The sequence below is a fragment of the Eriocheir sinensis genome, chromosome 66, assembly GCF_024679095.1.
Source record: "Eriocheir sinensis breed Jianghai 21 chromosome 66, ASM2467909v1, whole genome shotgun sequence".
Taxonomy (NCBI): Eukaryota; Metazoa; Arthropoda; class Malacostraca; order Decapoda; family Varunidae; genus Eriocheir; species Eriocheir sinensis.
This window is the reverse complement of record NC_066574.1, coordinates 1,472,924-1,488,946: the sequence shown is the minus strand read 5'-3', so window position 1 is coordinate 1,488,946 and position 16,023 is coordinate 1,472,924. Positions and strand designations below refer to the sequence as shown.

At 40.6% G+C, this 16,023-nt stretch overlaps 1 protein-coding gene across 1 annotated transcript in view; it reads right to left on the bottom strand.

The window, feature by feature from the left end:
* The window catches only part of LOC126987680 (neural cell adhesion molecule 2-like), a gene marked incomplete at its 5' end in the record, with an annotated part of 163,970 nt that overhangs the window by 85,108 nt on the left and 62,839 nt on the right, over positions 1-16,023 (bottom strand). Inside the window, 1 exon segment of the mRNA XM_050844806.1 lies at positions 10,703-10,811. Within this exon segment, the coding sequence (XP_050700763.1) occupies positions 10,703-10,811 (109 nt within the window).

Below are 16,023 nucleotides of genomic sequence, written 5' to 3'. Positions count from 1 at the left end.
TTTCAACTGTTCGTCAATATCCTTTTACACTATTCACACACACATTATACACCACACACACCAACACACCAATGTCATTTACACTACGAAGCATCTAGAAATACGCATATACACACAAAAACATTTTTTTTATATGTTTTATAGTTTTCATGACTAGTGTAAACTTTGTAATAAAATCAACCTTCACGGGTAATGTTTTTTCCTTTACCTGTGACCAATTGGCAATTGAACACTCGACTACCACCAACAACCCCCCATCACACCGTGGGAGTTCCCAAATACACACTTCTGCCAGTATCTCGGCGCGAACTGCTCGACAGTTTTTCCTCTCCCACACAGCTAGTCATACTACATTTGTACCAGTATTCACGGACGGCTCCAAATCCGATGCTTGCGATGGATTGGGAGCTGTCTTTCCAGACCTTTCCCGTTCCGAAACTTTACCTGCTCTAGCCTCAATTTTTACTCCAGAACTATTTGCCTTCTTTTAGCAATTCGCACCATCTTCACTTTGCCGGTCGGTATCTTAACTGTCTACTCTGACCAACAGGCAGTCCTGTCCGCAATAGAAGATTTTAGGATCACCCACCCTATAGTTTTATTAATTTTTTAGCTGGCTGGTTCTGGCCAAAAGGCGTGGCCACCAAATGAATTTATGTTGGGTTCTGTCCACGTCTCTGTGCGTGGTAAAGAGGAGGCCAATGAGGTGGTGCGGGCCGCTGCTTCTCGTCTTCCCTCACTTCCATTCAGGGACTTATATCACACCGTGCGGTCTGCACTCCAGAGTGTGTTGCAGCGCAGGTGGGAGGCTGTGAGTTATCGTTACCGTTGATGAGGATTCAGGCCCCGCTCCACTGCTAGTGCAGCGCTCTGCGAGGGCCGTCAACAATTACGATGTTAGCCTCGATAATAATCTTCGATATACTTATTCACAACGTCGTAGTGAGTGAGTCTTGATTACTTTTATGAATAGCCTACTGATGTCCTTTTAATAAAACTTGGCATCATCATAGTCACTTGGCCGTGTTTGGGTACTAAATTATGTCCAACTCACTGAACATTTAACACACGATTTTATTTAATTAAGTATAAACAATAATTAATAGCCATGATCGGTTATGTTACGAATTCTCTCAATTTCGGTTTGAAGATCTACACAACACTGGTCATTCGTTGACTGGTTGATTTCAGGCTTCTTGTACCCAGTGTTGCCAACTCATATTATTTTTTCCCGCTAGTCGGATGCAAAATCCCGCTAGATTTTGGCAGAAACCCGCCAGAAGTATTTCAGTGTTACGAGTATATATATATATATATATATATATATATATATATATATATATATATATATATATATATATATATATATATATATATATATATATATATATATATCAATTTGATTAGCACTAATAATGTAAAAGTATTTGTAACCGGTGCACCTTGAGCAAAGATGGGTAATTTATCATTTTGTTATTACCCTACATGAAAGTTTTATAATGTCAGTACATGCAATATTTTTTTTTGTACTTACCCTCAAAAAAACAAGTGGTGTGCTGAGTCTTCGACTTCTTCATTTTCTTGAGAGGTGCTTGCCACTGCCATGGGATGTGCTGCTGGACCTTCTGTTTCTTTTACCCTGTAGGCTTCCATTGTTCCAATTTTTCTTAAAACATCCGGTGGTAGCTCATAATTATAACAGCACTTGTCATTCCTCCTAAGGCCAGCTCTTATCCCCAGAATGGCATTTGCCATTTTAGTTTCCATTCTATTTCTCAGCTTAGTCTTGACGATGTTCATTTGGCTGAAGACTCTCTCTACATCGGCATTTGCATGTGGGAGAACAAGGACTGATAATGCAAATTCTGCGAGCTCCTTTAGAGGATTACAGTCAGAAGCATCTCTATACCTGCTAACTTCACTCCAAAAATTAACTGTATTCTTTCTTTCATTCCACTTGATTAGGGTGATATTCTGCCACTGGCCTTCAATAACACTAATCTGCTGTGCGGGTGTCTGCAATAATTCAAGCAATGGAGTCAATGGCTCTTTAACTGCATGTAATGCATTGCTTATTGATAGGAGAGAGATCTTTTCAAGAGTGTTGATGTTACTGGGAAGCCTCTGTCTGATTTGATGCACTAATATAGTCAGGAACTTGGTACATCTTCCTCTTAGAGCCATTTCATCCTGCTTTGAAAAGCCTTTCTCTTGTAGAGCTTCTACTTCTTTTTCAAAATCATAGCCCAAGTATGGTTTGGGATCAATAGCATCCTCAAAATTTCCTTCTACAGGATCTATTTCTTTAGTTGGGAGGACAATTTTCCTTATGAGTGACTTGATTAACATTATCAGGTCACTCAGAAGTTTTGTTGAGTCAGCATCATTTGATTCGAAAGACTTATTAACTCTCTGAATGTCTTTTAACACAGGCAACAGAAACTTAATATATGCCAGGTTTATTTCATCCTTGAACATGGAATACAACATTTCAGCTGTGAAGCACTTTTCACTGGTACGTGCTATGCCAAAATGAGTCTTGAGCTCAAGCCACTGATTGTGAATTCTTTCAACAGCAGTTGCAATGGACAGCCACCTAGTTTGGCAAGACTGAACAATCTTCAATGGGTCATGGTCATCATTGATTAAGTTATATAGCTGGTTATAAGCAAGCTGTCTTGTAGATGATCGAGAGAACCAATTATATGTTTCACTAACTATAAACTCCACATTCCTTGGCAATGCTTCAGCTGCGGCTGCAGACACTGATAGCTGAAGGGAGTGACAGACACACCGTACTAGAATGAGGCTTGGTACTTCACTTTTCAGTTTCTTATACACTCCGTTATTAACACCCACCATTACGCTTGCATTGTCTGTTCCAATTCCTCTCAACTTTTTCAGATTCAAGCCAAAATATTCTAGAGTGTCCTTTAAACTATTAATTATAGCATCTGCATTGCAATCAGTTAGTTCTGTAAGACTTAAAATGTAGAAATGATTTTTTCCTTAACTTCATCATGATAGATTATAGCCATGCCTAAATATTTGTGGACACTAATATCAGTGGACTCATCTATAAGTAAACTGAAATGTTTTTCTCCCACTGCAGCTGTCACATCCTCCATGAAATGGGGATACAAAATATTCTTGATAATGCCACTGCACTTAGATCTTTTCATTTGCACCATTGATGCTGTCATGCTGTCCGTGAAACAACCTTTGCACAAGTTGTTCAAATGATCACTTGTAATAACTGCTGTATGTGCGGCTACAAACATAGCCATTCGTCCTTCAGCTATCTGTGTTTCAGTTGTTTTTCTCAGAGGCTGGAATGGTAGTGCTGGCTGCCGAGATTTCGAAAAGGGTTTCGCATTACTTTGGTGTTTCTTGGTTTTAGCATGGGCCTTTAAATCACAAAGTTTTGGTGCCAATAAGCAATGGCAGAATTTACACTTCGGGACACTGCCTTTTTCTGTCACATGATCTATTAACCAATCTTTTAATTGGGGGTCTTTCAGCCACTCATTACGGAATTTCTGATGGTACTGTGGCCTAGGCATTTTCGTTATATCCTGTTTCTAAAAAGAAATACGCATTAACATACATGTACAACTGTCGGCATAACGACAAACACAAAACTAAACCGTCTATAAGGGCCACGGTTCAACAGTGTGGTACCTCCACAATAATATTGATCACTGAATACTAATACACATAATTAACATGGTACCATTAATTTTCTGAGGCCACAGCTCCACCGTTCGCCTCCACAATACATTTGATCACTCAGTAGTAAGTCCACAGTTATCAAGAGCTGGGCAGGAATGCTCACAGTCGGACCGACCAAGTTCTCGGTTCACCTCAGCGACAGTGACACATAATGCACACGACTATGACACGAGTGCAACACATTCCTACCAGTTTCACTTCACTGCTTATTTATCCTCTCTTCCTATTTGTCTAATAAACACGTACTGTAGCCAGCCGGCGCTTGGACAACTCAACGGGTGAGGCGTGATACAGGAACTGATCGTGTTTGTGGTCTCTCAGGCCTCAGCAAGCGAGGGCCGAGGAGTGACACACACGACAGGAACCAATCTTGTATTACACGAACATGATTCAATCTCGTACAGACACTCATAAATACAGACATATTTCTGAGAATTTCTCTCACACGTAAAATCAAAGTTCGAACCATTCGCATTTTCTCAACAATATTGACCGTAATTTTTGAGTTAGCAACGTAATTGAAAAAAAAAATATAGTATTATATTTAACGTTCTTTTTTTTTAATTTGAGATATAAAACCTTTGCAATCCCGCTAGAAATCCCGCTAACCGCTAAATAATTTTTTTTCCCGCTAGATTTCAAACAAAACCTCTAGATTTAGCGGGAAAACCGCTAATTTGGCAACACTGCTTGTACCTCACACAATTTATGCATTTCTTCTCAGCCATGGCCCACTCCTTTGATGTGTGATCGCCAGCGCATTTGAAATGTTTTGGGGCTTCTCCATTGGTCTTGGCAGTACAGTTGGCCTCAAGATGGCCATATCTCTGACAATAATAACATATAATTGCATGGTATCTGTCTCTCACTGTGTATATTCCCCATTCTAATTTCAACTAGTCATGATTCTTGTAAATCAGCTGTCTCATAGTTGGGTCACACCTCAAAATGTAGTGCATTGTACCGCCAGCTGCAGGCTTACTAAAAATAAGCTCAATCTTATTCTCAACATCCTGAATTGTGCGTAAGAAGTCATTGCGGTCTAAGATGGTCTCCTCTATTTTTCCTTGGTCTTCTCTTTATGCGCATTGCATATCATGATCTTTGGTTTCATCTTTCCAACACTCTTGGTACTAATTTGCTCAACAGACTCCAATTTCTGAGCAGCCTCAGCCCTTGTGTTCTCATTATCAAAGTTCATGACAATATTACCTCAATTTGTGAATTTTGAATTAGTTATTTGAATGCCATTCAATGCCTGGGAGACTTCATCCTTCATATATATTGCCTTCTTTTCCTGGGTAGAAACTGTCACAACCAGGAGATTCTTCTTGACATACCTGTCTCTCTTCGCCACCTCAGCCCAACTAAGTGTTTGGTCAGCAAGGGCGTCAGCAACTGACCCCAGGCCCTCCTGCACCTTCTCAGCCCTTGATTCAACTTCATCTTTTACCACAGATATTTCTTTAGATAATTCTTATTTGAATTCATTCAATTTCTCCACAATTTTGATAGCCAGTGACGCTTTATAAAGGCATGGGGTGCAAATCCAATTAATTTTAGGTATATTATCCTGCTTAATTCCAGACAAATGAGCACACTTCACATGACACCATTTAGGGCACAAACAGCATCCAATCCAGTTCTCATCTGTGAAATCCTCATAAACGTAACACAAATCCGTCAAGCCCTTGGCCCTGACAGCCATGTCGACAAAGCACTTTCCGCGTGGAGCAAGATGTGACACATCCGATCCCGGCCACGACTACTTACGGCTATGTGCGTCCGTGCTCGTATTCCTATATAAGAAGCCGTAAGAGAGAGACGGTCCTGGCCCGCCTTAGGGTGTGTCACACTAGATATACACAAGGCTTCCTCATGTCCCGGGGTGTTCAGCTGTACTGTGATAACTGCTTGGTCCCCCTGACTGTTCTGCACTTGCTGGTCGAGTGCCCCAGTTTGGGGGACCTGCGAGAGCGGTACCTCTCCCAGTGTCGGGGTGGAGATGGGAGTTTCTCTATCTTTCTGGTGCTTGGGGAGAAGGCTCTATACACGGGACATGACGTTTATAGCTTCTTATAGGAGACTGGCGTCGTCAACCTCCTGTAGGTTTTATTGACCTTTTATTGAGGCATTTTTATCATGTATTTAATTAATTAGTCTTTTATAGTTTTATGTTATTGTTTCTTTTGTTTTATATTCAGCGCCATACGACCCTGCAGTTGCGGCGCCAAGAAGTAAACGCCCAACTAATCAATCAATCCAAACGCCTATCCCCTATTCTTCAACAACACTCAGCTGTCACCTTCTTCTACACCAGACATCCTCGATTTATCCTTAACTCTAAGACTCTTAACTGGAAACTTCACATCTCTTCTCTCACTATATCAGCTTCCTCGAGGTTGGGCGTTCTGTATCGTCTCCGCCAGTTCTTTTCCCTCGCACAGTTACTATCCATATACAGGAGTCTTATCCGCCCTCGTATGGAGGATGCATCTCACGTGTGGGGGGGCTCCACACACACAGCTCTCTTGGACAGAGTAGAGTCTAAGGCTCTTCGTCTCATCAACTCCCCTCCTTTTACTGATAGCCTTCTACCTCATAAATTCCGCCGCCATGTTGCCTCTCTATCTTCTATTGATATTTTCACGCTGACTGCTCTTCTGAAGTTGCTACCTGCATGCCTCCCCACCTCCCGTGGCCTCGCTGCACACAACTTTCTAGTCAAGCTCATACCTTTATTGTATAACTCCCTTACGCACGAGTTAATCAGTATCCTCACTCTTTCATCCCTCACGCTGGTAAATTCTGGAACAATCTCCCTTCATCTATATTTTCTTCTGCCTACGACTTGAACTCTTTCAAGAGGAAAGTATCAGGACACCTCTCCTGAAATTGATATCTCTTTCGGCCACTCCTCTGAACTCTTTTTTTACGGGAGCAGTGAGTAGAGGGCTTTTTTTTCATTATTTTTTTTTTTTTTGCCCTTGAACTGTTTCCTTTGCTGTAAAAAAAAAAAAAAACTTCTCTGTGGGGAATTTTTATAACTTAACCACAAAAATAAGGTAATAACTATATTCAGACAGCGAATATGGTGAAAGTGATCATGTTTCAGTGAACAGTGACCCCAGCAGTAATGATAATTCAGAACCTGACGATGATGAAGAGTCAGGTGTTACAGAACAAGTCCAAAGAAGATTATATCTCTAAAACAGTTCTTTCAAAAAAATGGTGACATCGTGTGGCATGAAAGGAAAAGAGGTTTCAGTAGGTAGGCGAAGTGCTAAGAATGTGACTGACCAGAAACCCTGCAATACTCATTTTGCAACTACGAGAATTACAGAATTACAGTCTGCATTCGACCTTTACATAACTCTTGATATGTTCGGTATTGTCTTGGTAATGACAAAACACGCCAATACAGTTCTTGGAACTAACTGCATTACAAATATAACAAAAATTGAGGCCATTCTACGGATTGTGCCTCGGGGTGAATCCCTTATAAGCTTATGGGATGATATTTATGGATGAACAATATTTCAGGCACCTATGTGTCTAGAAAAAAAAAAAATCTTTAAAGTATCAAAGTATGTTCGATTTGATGACAGAGACTCGAAACCCCAGAAGACGTAATGCCCAACTGGCTGCCACTAGAGACATTTGGGGTACTTGGATTGGAAGACTCCCACTCATATTCAGTGTATAAGCGACTGTCACTGTAGATGAAATGTTAGTCCCATTCCGTGGATGGGTCAGCATAAAATGGATTTGTACTCATGATGAAGGTTAACCTAGACTAGAAGAAAGGTACTAGCTTCAAACGGAGACAATTTTTGCAAGAATTTGGACTTACAATGGTTCAGCCACACTTGGCATCACGACCGTCATTACCCAGGAATCCAATTGCTAGACGAGTCAGTGAAGCTGGAAAACGCATGATGGATGACTATTTTAATCAAGAGCCAACGAGACGCTGCTACTTTTGCAAAGATGACAACAAGGTATCAACAGTATGAAGTTCGTGTCAGAAACATGCTTGTAAAAACCATGAAACAGTAACATTCAAATGCGGTGGCTGAACAGATAGCAAGACGGCCCCGCGTTCAGGAGGACGCGAGTTCAGTCCCCGACCGGTGCCACCAAGCTGGGATTTTTCAGCCGCCGCCGAGTGGCTTAAAACTACCCACATGCTGTCCAGAAGACCACCTATCAACCCGGACTCTAGGTTCTACGATTAAAGATGAGCTCCAGGAGGGCAGCATGAGCCAATGCAAGATGGCGCCACTATAAACACTCGCCTGCGCCAGAACGGGCTGGGCCGACCATCAGGACCCACCGGGAAGAAGCCTTGGACCGACCATCAGGATCCACCGGGAAGAATCCTACCGGCGCCATAGGTCAAATTTGACCCAAACAGATTGGATGTTGGTATAATCTGGGCGGACTGCTAGGGTTACGATCTAGGGAGAGAGCACTGTTGACTTTGTTTTAGTTTTTGCAAAACAAAGCCATTCTGCTGAAAACCTTGCCGATCAATTTATGCTCACCATCTATAAATATATTATAAAAAGCTGGGTGATATTAGGTTTCCAGTGATTTATGACCATTTTAGGTATTCAATAAAGCGCATGTATCGATTGTATCCTATTCTTTTTTTTTTCGAAAATGTATATGGAATAAATATTGATACTTGGTAATCTAGCCAAACAAGAATACACAAGATTGAGTTGTGTTATCAAGACCAAAAATGCGACTGTATATATAATGCAGTCTATTTTTATTTTCAGTGTGATCCAATCCCATCCTCGAAGATAAGGGCTTTTCCTTGTAATCATAACTAGATATATATGGTATTGTATATGATAGTGTTTCTGGGTTACCACGTATTTACAATAATTCTAGATGTATTGTAACCTAAAGCCGAAGCTTGCACAGTCTATGCATGCGCTTAATAATAACACGCTGATGGCTACACATCACTCGAAGCTTCATCAACGCTCTGCATCATATTTCTATAAACGGCGAGCAGAGGCTGGGGCTGACGGGTTTGACGCAGTGTTAACATCTCATTCATCCTTAATTAATATATTTTCATACAAAACGTTTAGAATGATTAAAAAAAATCTGAATACTTTGACCAACAGCCCATTAAAAAATCAAATGAGAGAAATTGCGTTTCGGTGCCTTTTCCATAAGGAATGGAGTTTTTTTTAACTGCAGTAAGAAAGAAACGTATGCTTCCCATTGCACTGGTATTTTTTACACACACACACACACACACTCACACACATATATATATATATATATATATATATATATATATATATATATATATATATATATATATATATATATATATATATATATATATATATATATATATATATATATATATATATATATATATATATATATATATATATATATATATATATATATATATATATATATATATATATATATATATATATATATATATATATATATATATATATATATATATATATATATATATATATATATATATATATATATATATATATATATATATATATATATATATATATATATATATATATATATATATATATATATATATATATATATATATATATATATATATATATATATATATATATATATATATATATATATATATATATATATATATATATATATATATATAGCACCCACCCAGAAAAGAAAATAAGCCTCACCATCTACTACAGAAGTAAGAAGACCAGCCATCTCCTACTACGAAACAGCCCAGCAGTCGACAAAAAGAATACTCAACAGTCACATGTTGTATATAGGTTCACTTGCAACCAAGGGAACTGTGCAGCCCTTCAATCAACCTATATCGGCATGACGACACTGAGATTAAGCAGACGACTCAGCTATCACCTTGCATCAGGAGCGCCCAAGACCCACACTGAGCAAGTACATAAGACGAAACTTGCAAGAAAAACTCTAGAAGAAAATACCGAAATAATTACAACATGCAAAGACTACAGACGCATGCCCATCTTAGAAGCGTTGTATATCAAGGATATGGAGCCAAATCTTAACATCCAACAACAAGATCTGCAGTCTCTTCCAAGCATGAGGAAAGGAACCCCGGGGAGCCAGCCGTATAAGGGCAGCCACGCGCGGACCAAGTCACTCTCCTCTCACACCTCGAGATGGACACACTCCCAACGCCACTGAAGAAGGGTCCAGGACCCGAAATCGCGATCTGGCTACGCAGATGATATCCTTCGGGGATACCATCAACAAACTACCTAAAGAGAATAAGACACTCCTAAAGAAAATAATCAGCGCTGAACTGACAATCACTTTTAATGAAATATATATATATATATATATATATATATATATATATATATATATATATATATATATATATATATATATATATATATATATATATATATATATATATATATATATATATATATATATATATATATATATATATATATATATATATATATATATATATATATATATATATATATATATATATATATATATATATATATATATATATATATATATATATATATATATATATATATATATATATATATATATATATATATATATATATATATATATATATATATATATATATATATATATATATATATATATATATATATATATATATATATATATATATATATATATATATATCCTGCGGGGATACCATCAACAAACTACCTAAAGAGAATAAGACACTCCTAAAGAAAATAATCAGTGAACTGACAATCACTTTTAAATATATATATATATATATATATATATATATATATATATATATATATATATATATATATATATATATATATATATATATATATATATATATATTTGCTGCCTAGGGAGTAATGTAATGTGGCTCAATACTTTGCCCTAATACTGCCCCTACCCCCTAATACTGATATAAAAAAAGATAATCAGGCCTCACCAGCAGGAAAGATTTTGAAGACACAGGGCTCACGTTGGCGCCCAACGGAGTTCGTTGCCCAGCAAAGTAAGAAACCGTAGTCCATCTTGGTCTTGGGCGTGTATGTGAGCTGTGAAAGGGAGAAAAAGGAGAGTAATTGAATATGCTGGAAATAATGATGATCTCAGCATTTTAGCGCATCGCTGAAGCAACACCGAATATCACTGGTACTAATCTTTTAACATTTCTAGATGTACTGCCCCTGAAAAAAATCACATGCAAGTTCTAATCCCCAAACACTGCAGAGGCTACCAGAAGACTTGAATGGGAGAATCTGATGCCAACATGATCAGAGGCAAATCTTCATTTTCAGTGCGGTAACTACATGGCAGTGCATGGCAAATCATACGAGGTAAACAGGGCTGGAAACTGTCATGGTGGGATAAGATTCACTCTCAATACGGTGTTATATAAAACCAGATCCAGGTGCCGCGACAAAAAAAAAAAAACGTTAAGATTTCAGCTTTTGAACTCAGCGACCTGGACGCCGAATAGTCGGCGACATGTCTCCGAATTGTCCCCGAATTGTCTTGAGCATTCGCCGACATGTCGCCGAATGGTCACGAACTGTTAGAATCTTCGTCATGTCGGCGAACCGGTCGCCGAATTTTTTCACGAAATGATTCGGCAACAAGTTCGTGGCCAAAAGTCGGCAGTGTATTTGGGGCTTTACTATGTTACTGACGTGGCCGACGCCTTTGTCGTGGCACCGTCAGCTACTGGGTCAGTTATGCCCCAGCCTTGATACCCTCCACCACCTCCCTGCCTTGGATCGCTGTTGGATTAATGTGACTGAATTAACGGGGTGAAGTTGTGAGGTGCTGTGATCCCTGCCTTGGATCGTTGTTGGATTAATGTGACTGGATTGACGGGGTGAATTTGTGAGGATCCACGACCCACAGGCTGTGATTGGAGCAAATATGCCGTGAGGTCAATGGAGTATGTATCGTTATGGTTATAGGGGAAGGTAGTGATGGATTATATATGTGATGCTTATATATATTGGCGATACATGTATGAATGTGACGCAAATTGGTTGTGGGTTCAGTCGTGATGATTGTAGGCTAATGCCAGTGTGTCTCTGCGGGTTGAAATAAACATTTGACAACGCTTGGCAGCATTATCGTCCAACAGTTGTGTTTGAAAGCTTGTTGGGTGTATGTGAGAATTACGTGTGATTGAAATGTAATGTGTGTATATAATTGTTCTGATTCCTTTTTATCATTCCTTTGTTTGTTACTTCAACGAACTGAACTCCGTTGTTTTAACGTTTTACCCTTAAACATTTTACCCTTAGACAACTACTTACTAAAAACCGCCTTAGTGACTTAACACTCAATGACTGTGATAATTGATTGGGTTATCAAGTGGCATATATGACCTCATAGAATGTACTGATACTCCAATAGTATACCGAACATGCAATTATAATTTGCTAAACATCAGGTCAGTGTTCTGGTACATTAAATCCCTTATTTGATTGAAAATCCCTTAAATTGTATTATTTTTATATGAGGGGTAATGACAAATCTTTTTTTTTATTTTAAAATATGGACAGAAGCACCACGGTCTTGCAAAGCTTTTGCCACTGTTATCTAACCCATTTCATTAATGGGACTGTACAAAATTTTGGAGGGGCGGCCATCTTGAATATATGAAAAAACTGACAAATTTTAAAAATATCAATTGTTTGACATTTTGTTGCCACTGTATTGGGCTCTTTTTCCTTTTACAGTAAAGGAAGCAGTTCAAGGTAAAAAAAAGGTAACAATAATGAAAAAAAGCCCGCTACTCACCGCTCCTACAAAAGAGTCAAGAGGAGTGGCCGAAAGATAGGTCAATTTCGGGAGGAGAGGTGTCCTGATACTCTCCTCTTGAAAGAGTTCAAGTCGTAGGCAGGAGGAAATACAGATGAAGGAAGATTATTCCAGAGTTTACCAGCGTGAGGGATAAAAGAGTGAAAATGCTGGTTAAATCGTGCGTAAGGGATTTGGACAGTAAAGGGATGAGCTTGAGTAAAAAGTCGTGTGTCGAGGGGCCGCGGGAGGGGGGGTGGCATGCAGTTAGCATGTTCAAAAGAGCAGTCAGCGTGAAAATATCAATAGAAGATAGAAAGAGGGGCAACATGGCGGCGGAATTTAATAGGTAAAAGATTATCAGTAAGAGGAGGAGAGCTGATGAGACGAAGAGCCTTAGAGTCCATTCTGTCCAACAGAGATGTGTGAGTGGAGCCACCCCAAACGTGAAATGCATACTCCATACGAGGGCGGACAAGACCCTTGCATATAGATAGCAACTGTGTGGGGTAGAAGAACTGGCGCCTAGCCTCGAGGAAGCTGATTTAGTGAGAGAGGAGATGTGAAGTTTCCAGTTCAGAGCTTGAGTTAGCTGAGTGTTGTCGAAGTATAGGGGATAGATGTTTGGAAGATTGTGTTGAGTTGATAGGTGGAGAATTTGAATTTTGAGGCATTGAAGGACACAAGGTTCCTTTTACCCTAATCGGAAATGATAGCAAGGTCTGAGGTTAAGCGTTCTTCAGCCTCCAGTCTTAAGTCGTGTACTTCCTGTTGAGAGGATCCTCTATTGAAAGAAGTTGAATAATGCAAAGTGGAGTCGTCAGCGTATGAGTGGATAGGACAGTTTGTTACGGAAAGAAGATCATTGATGAATGACAAGAAGAGAATGGGTGATAAAACAGAGCCCTGTGAAACACCACTGTTGATAGGTTTAGGGGAAGAAGAGTGACCGTCTACCACCGCAGAGATAAAATGACCGGAAAGGAAACTGGAGATAAAAGAACAGAGAGGGATAGAATCCAAAAGAGGGCAGTTCAGAAAGCAAAGACTTGTGCCAGACTCTATCGAAAGCTTTCGATATGTCTAGCGCAAATGAGAAAGTTTCACCGAAACGGCTAAGAAAGGATGACCAAGAGTCAGTTAAGAGGGCCAGTAGAACGCCACTTGCGGAACCCATACTGGCGATCAGATAGAGGGTCAGAAGTGGAAAGGTGCTTTTGAATCTTCCGGTTAAGGATTGATTCAAAAGCTTTAGATAGCCAGGAAAGTAAAGCTATTTTGAGGGGTTGGAGCGGTCACCCTTCTTTGGCACAGGCTGTATGAAAGCGTACTTCCAACAGGAAGGAAAGGTAGATGTTGACAGGCAGAGGCGAAAGAGTTAGACCAGTCAGGGTGTCAGCTCGGAGGCACAGTTTTTTTTAAGAACAACTGGAGGAACTCCATCAGCTCCATAAGCCTTCTGAGAGTTGAGACCAGAGAGGGCATATAAAATATCATTCCGGAGAATCTTAATAACAGGCATAAAGGAGTCAGAGGGGGTATGAATAGGAGGAATATGTCCATAATCGTCCAGAGTGGAGTTGTTACAGAATGTTTGAGCGAAGAGTTCAGCCTTAGAGATAGATGAGACGGCGGTGCTGCCATCAGGGTTAAGGAGAGGAGGGAAAGATAAAGAAGTGAAATTGAAGGAGATTTTTTTGGCTAGGTGCCAGAAGTCCCGAGGAGAATTAGAAAAAGCAAGGTTTTGACATTTGAAAGAGGTTTTGGTAAGTCGAAGAATACATTTGGCACGATTCCGGGCGGAAATGTAAAGATCATGGTTACCGAGAGTTCGAAGGCTCTGGTATCTTTTGTGAGCTGCCTCTCTATCTTTGACAGCACGAGAACAAGCATGATAAAACCAAGGATTTTTAGCATGAGGAGTAGAGAAAGTACGTGGAATGTATGCCTCCATTCCAGAGACAATCACCTCTGTAATGCGCTGGGCACACGCAGAGGGGTCTCCCTCCTGGAAACAGTAATCATTCCACGGAAAATCGGAAAAGTACATCCTCAGGACGTTCCACCGAGCTGAAGCAAAATGCCAGAAGCATCGCCTCCTCGGTGGATCCAGAGGATGTACAGGAGCAATAGGACAGGATACAGGAATAAGGTTGTGATCGGAGGAGCCCAACGGAGATAACAGTTTGGCAGAGTAAGCAGAAGGGTTAGAGTAAGGAAGAGGTCTAGCATGTTGGGCCTGTCTCCAAGACGGTCGGGAATACGTGTAGGGTGCTGAAGCAACTGCTGTAGATCGTTGAGGAGAGCAAAGTTGTAGGTTTATTTATCATGCTGGTCAGTGAAAGAGGATGAAAGCCAAAGCTGGTGGTGAACATCGAAATCTCCCAAGATGGAGATCTCGGCGAAGGGAGAGTGGGTCAAGATCTGCTCCACTTTAGAGTTCAAGTAGTCAAAGAATTTTACATAGTTAGTAAAGTTAGGTGAGAGATAAACATCAGTTTCTCACTAATCTTACCCCAGATTTGAGGATCTTCATCAATGAGCGCCGGCCGAAACATCTTCCCAACGCAGTGAGACTTGCCGACGACTGGTCGTCTGCCCGCAACGCCTACCCGAAAGCTTCATCTCCTAGTTCCCGAGACCCCTCTAAGGCTGTTTCGCCCACGAAATCTTCAGAGTCCTCTCCGGGAGCCTCCGCCAAGACCTCTGCCCAGCCCAGTACAGCAACCGTGAGGTGTCACCAATGCGAGGAGGAAGGCCATCTACGTCCGCGCTGCCCGAAGAATCCCTGCGCCTTCAAAGACGTCGAACCTGCTAAACCATCATATCAGGTAGGCTTTTGCCTTAGTGACAAAAGTAACCCGAAGTTTTCAGTTTCGGGCACTGTTAACGGGTCTTAGAGCTCCAACATCATCAGGGATACTGGCTGTTCCTGTGTGATCGTCTCTGAAGACTTACTACCTGATGTAGATGGTGAGAGTTGTCTAAAGGCCTCTCTTGCTGACTATCTAGGACGAGTGGACAAGTTTCCTGTGGTGAGGTGCCACTTAAGTTGTCCCTACTTCACCGGTTGGAATGAGGTGGTACGAGCTCCTACTAAGTTTGTTGGGGCCCTCATCGGAAACGTCCCTGGGGTAAGGGACCCCCAGGACCCTGACTCTCCTCAATCTCCATCTGATTCTTCCAGAACATCCTCATCTTCAAAGTTGCCGCGAGGGACTTCTACTCCTCGTGTTCCGACGTCCCCTGCAGCCATCCAGGTACGCGCCGTTACTACCTGTGCTGGTAGGTTGAAGAGGCTTCATCCGCTTGTCCTTCCGGAACCTCTACCTCCTTCAGTAACCCCTCATGACTTCTCCCAGCTTCAAGCCTTGTGTGCCTCCTTAGCAGCGATACGGCAGAAAGCCTCATCTGGACACTTCGACGAAGCAAGGAACGGGTCTTCCTTCCAGTACCTGTATCTCGACGGGCTTCTCTACAGGAAGT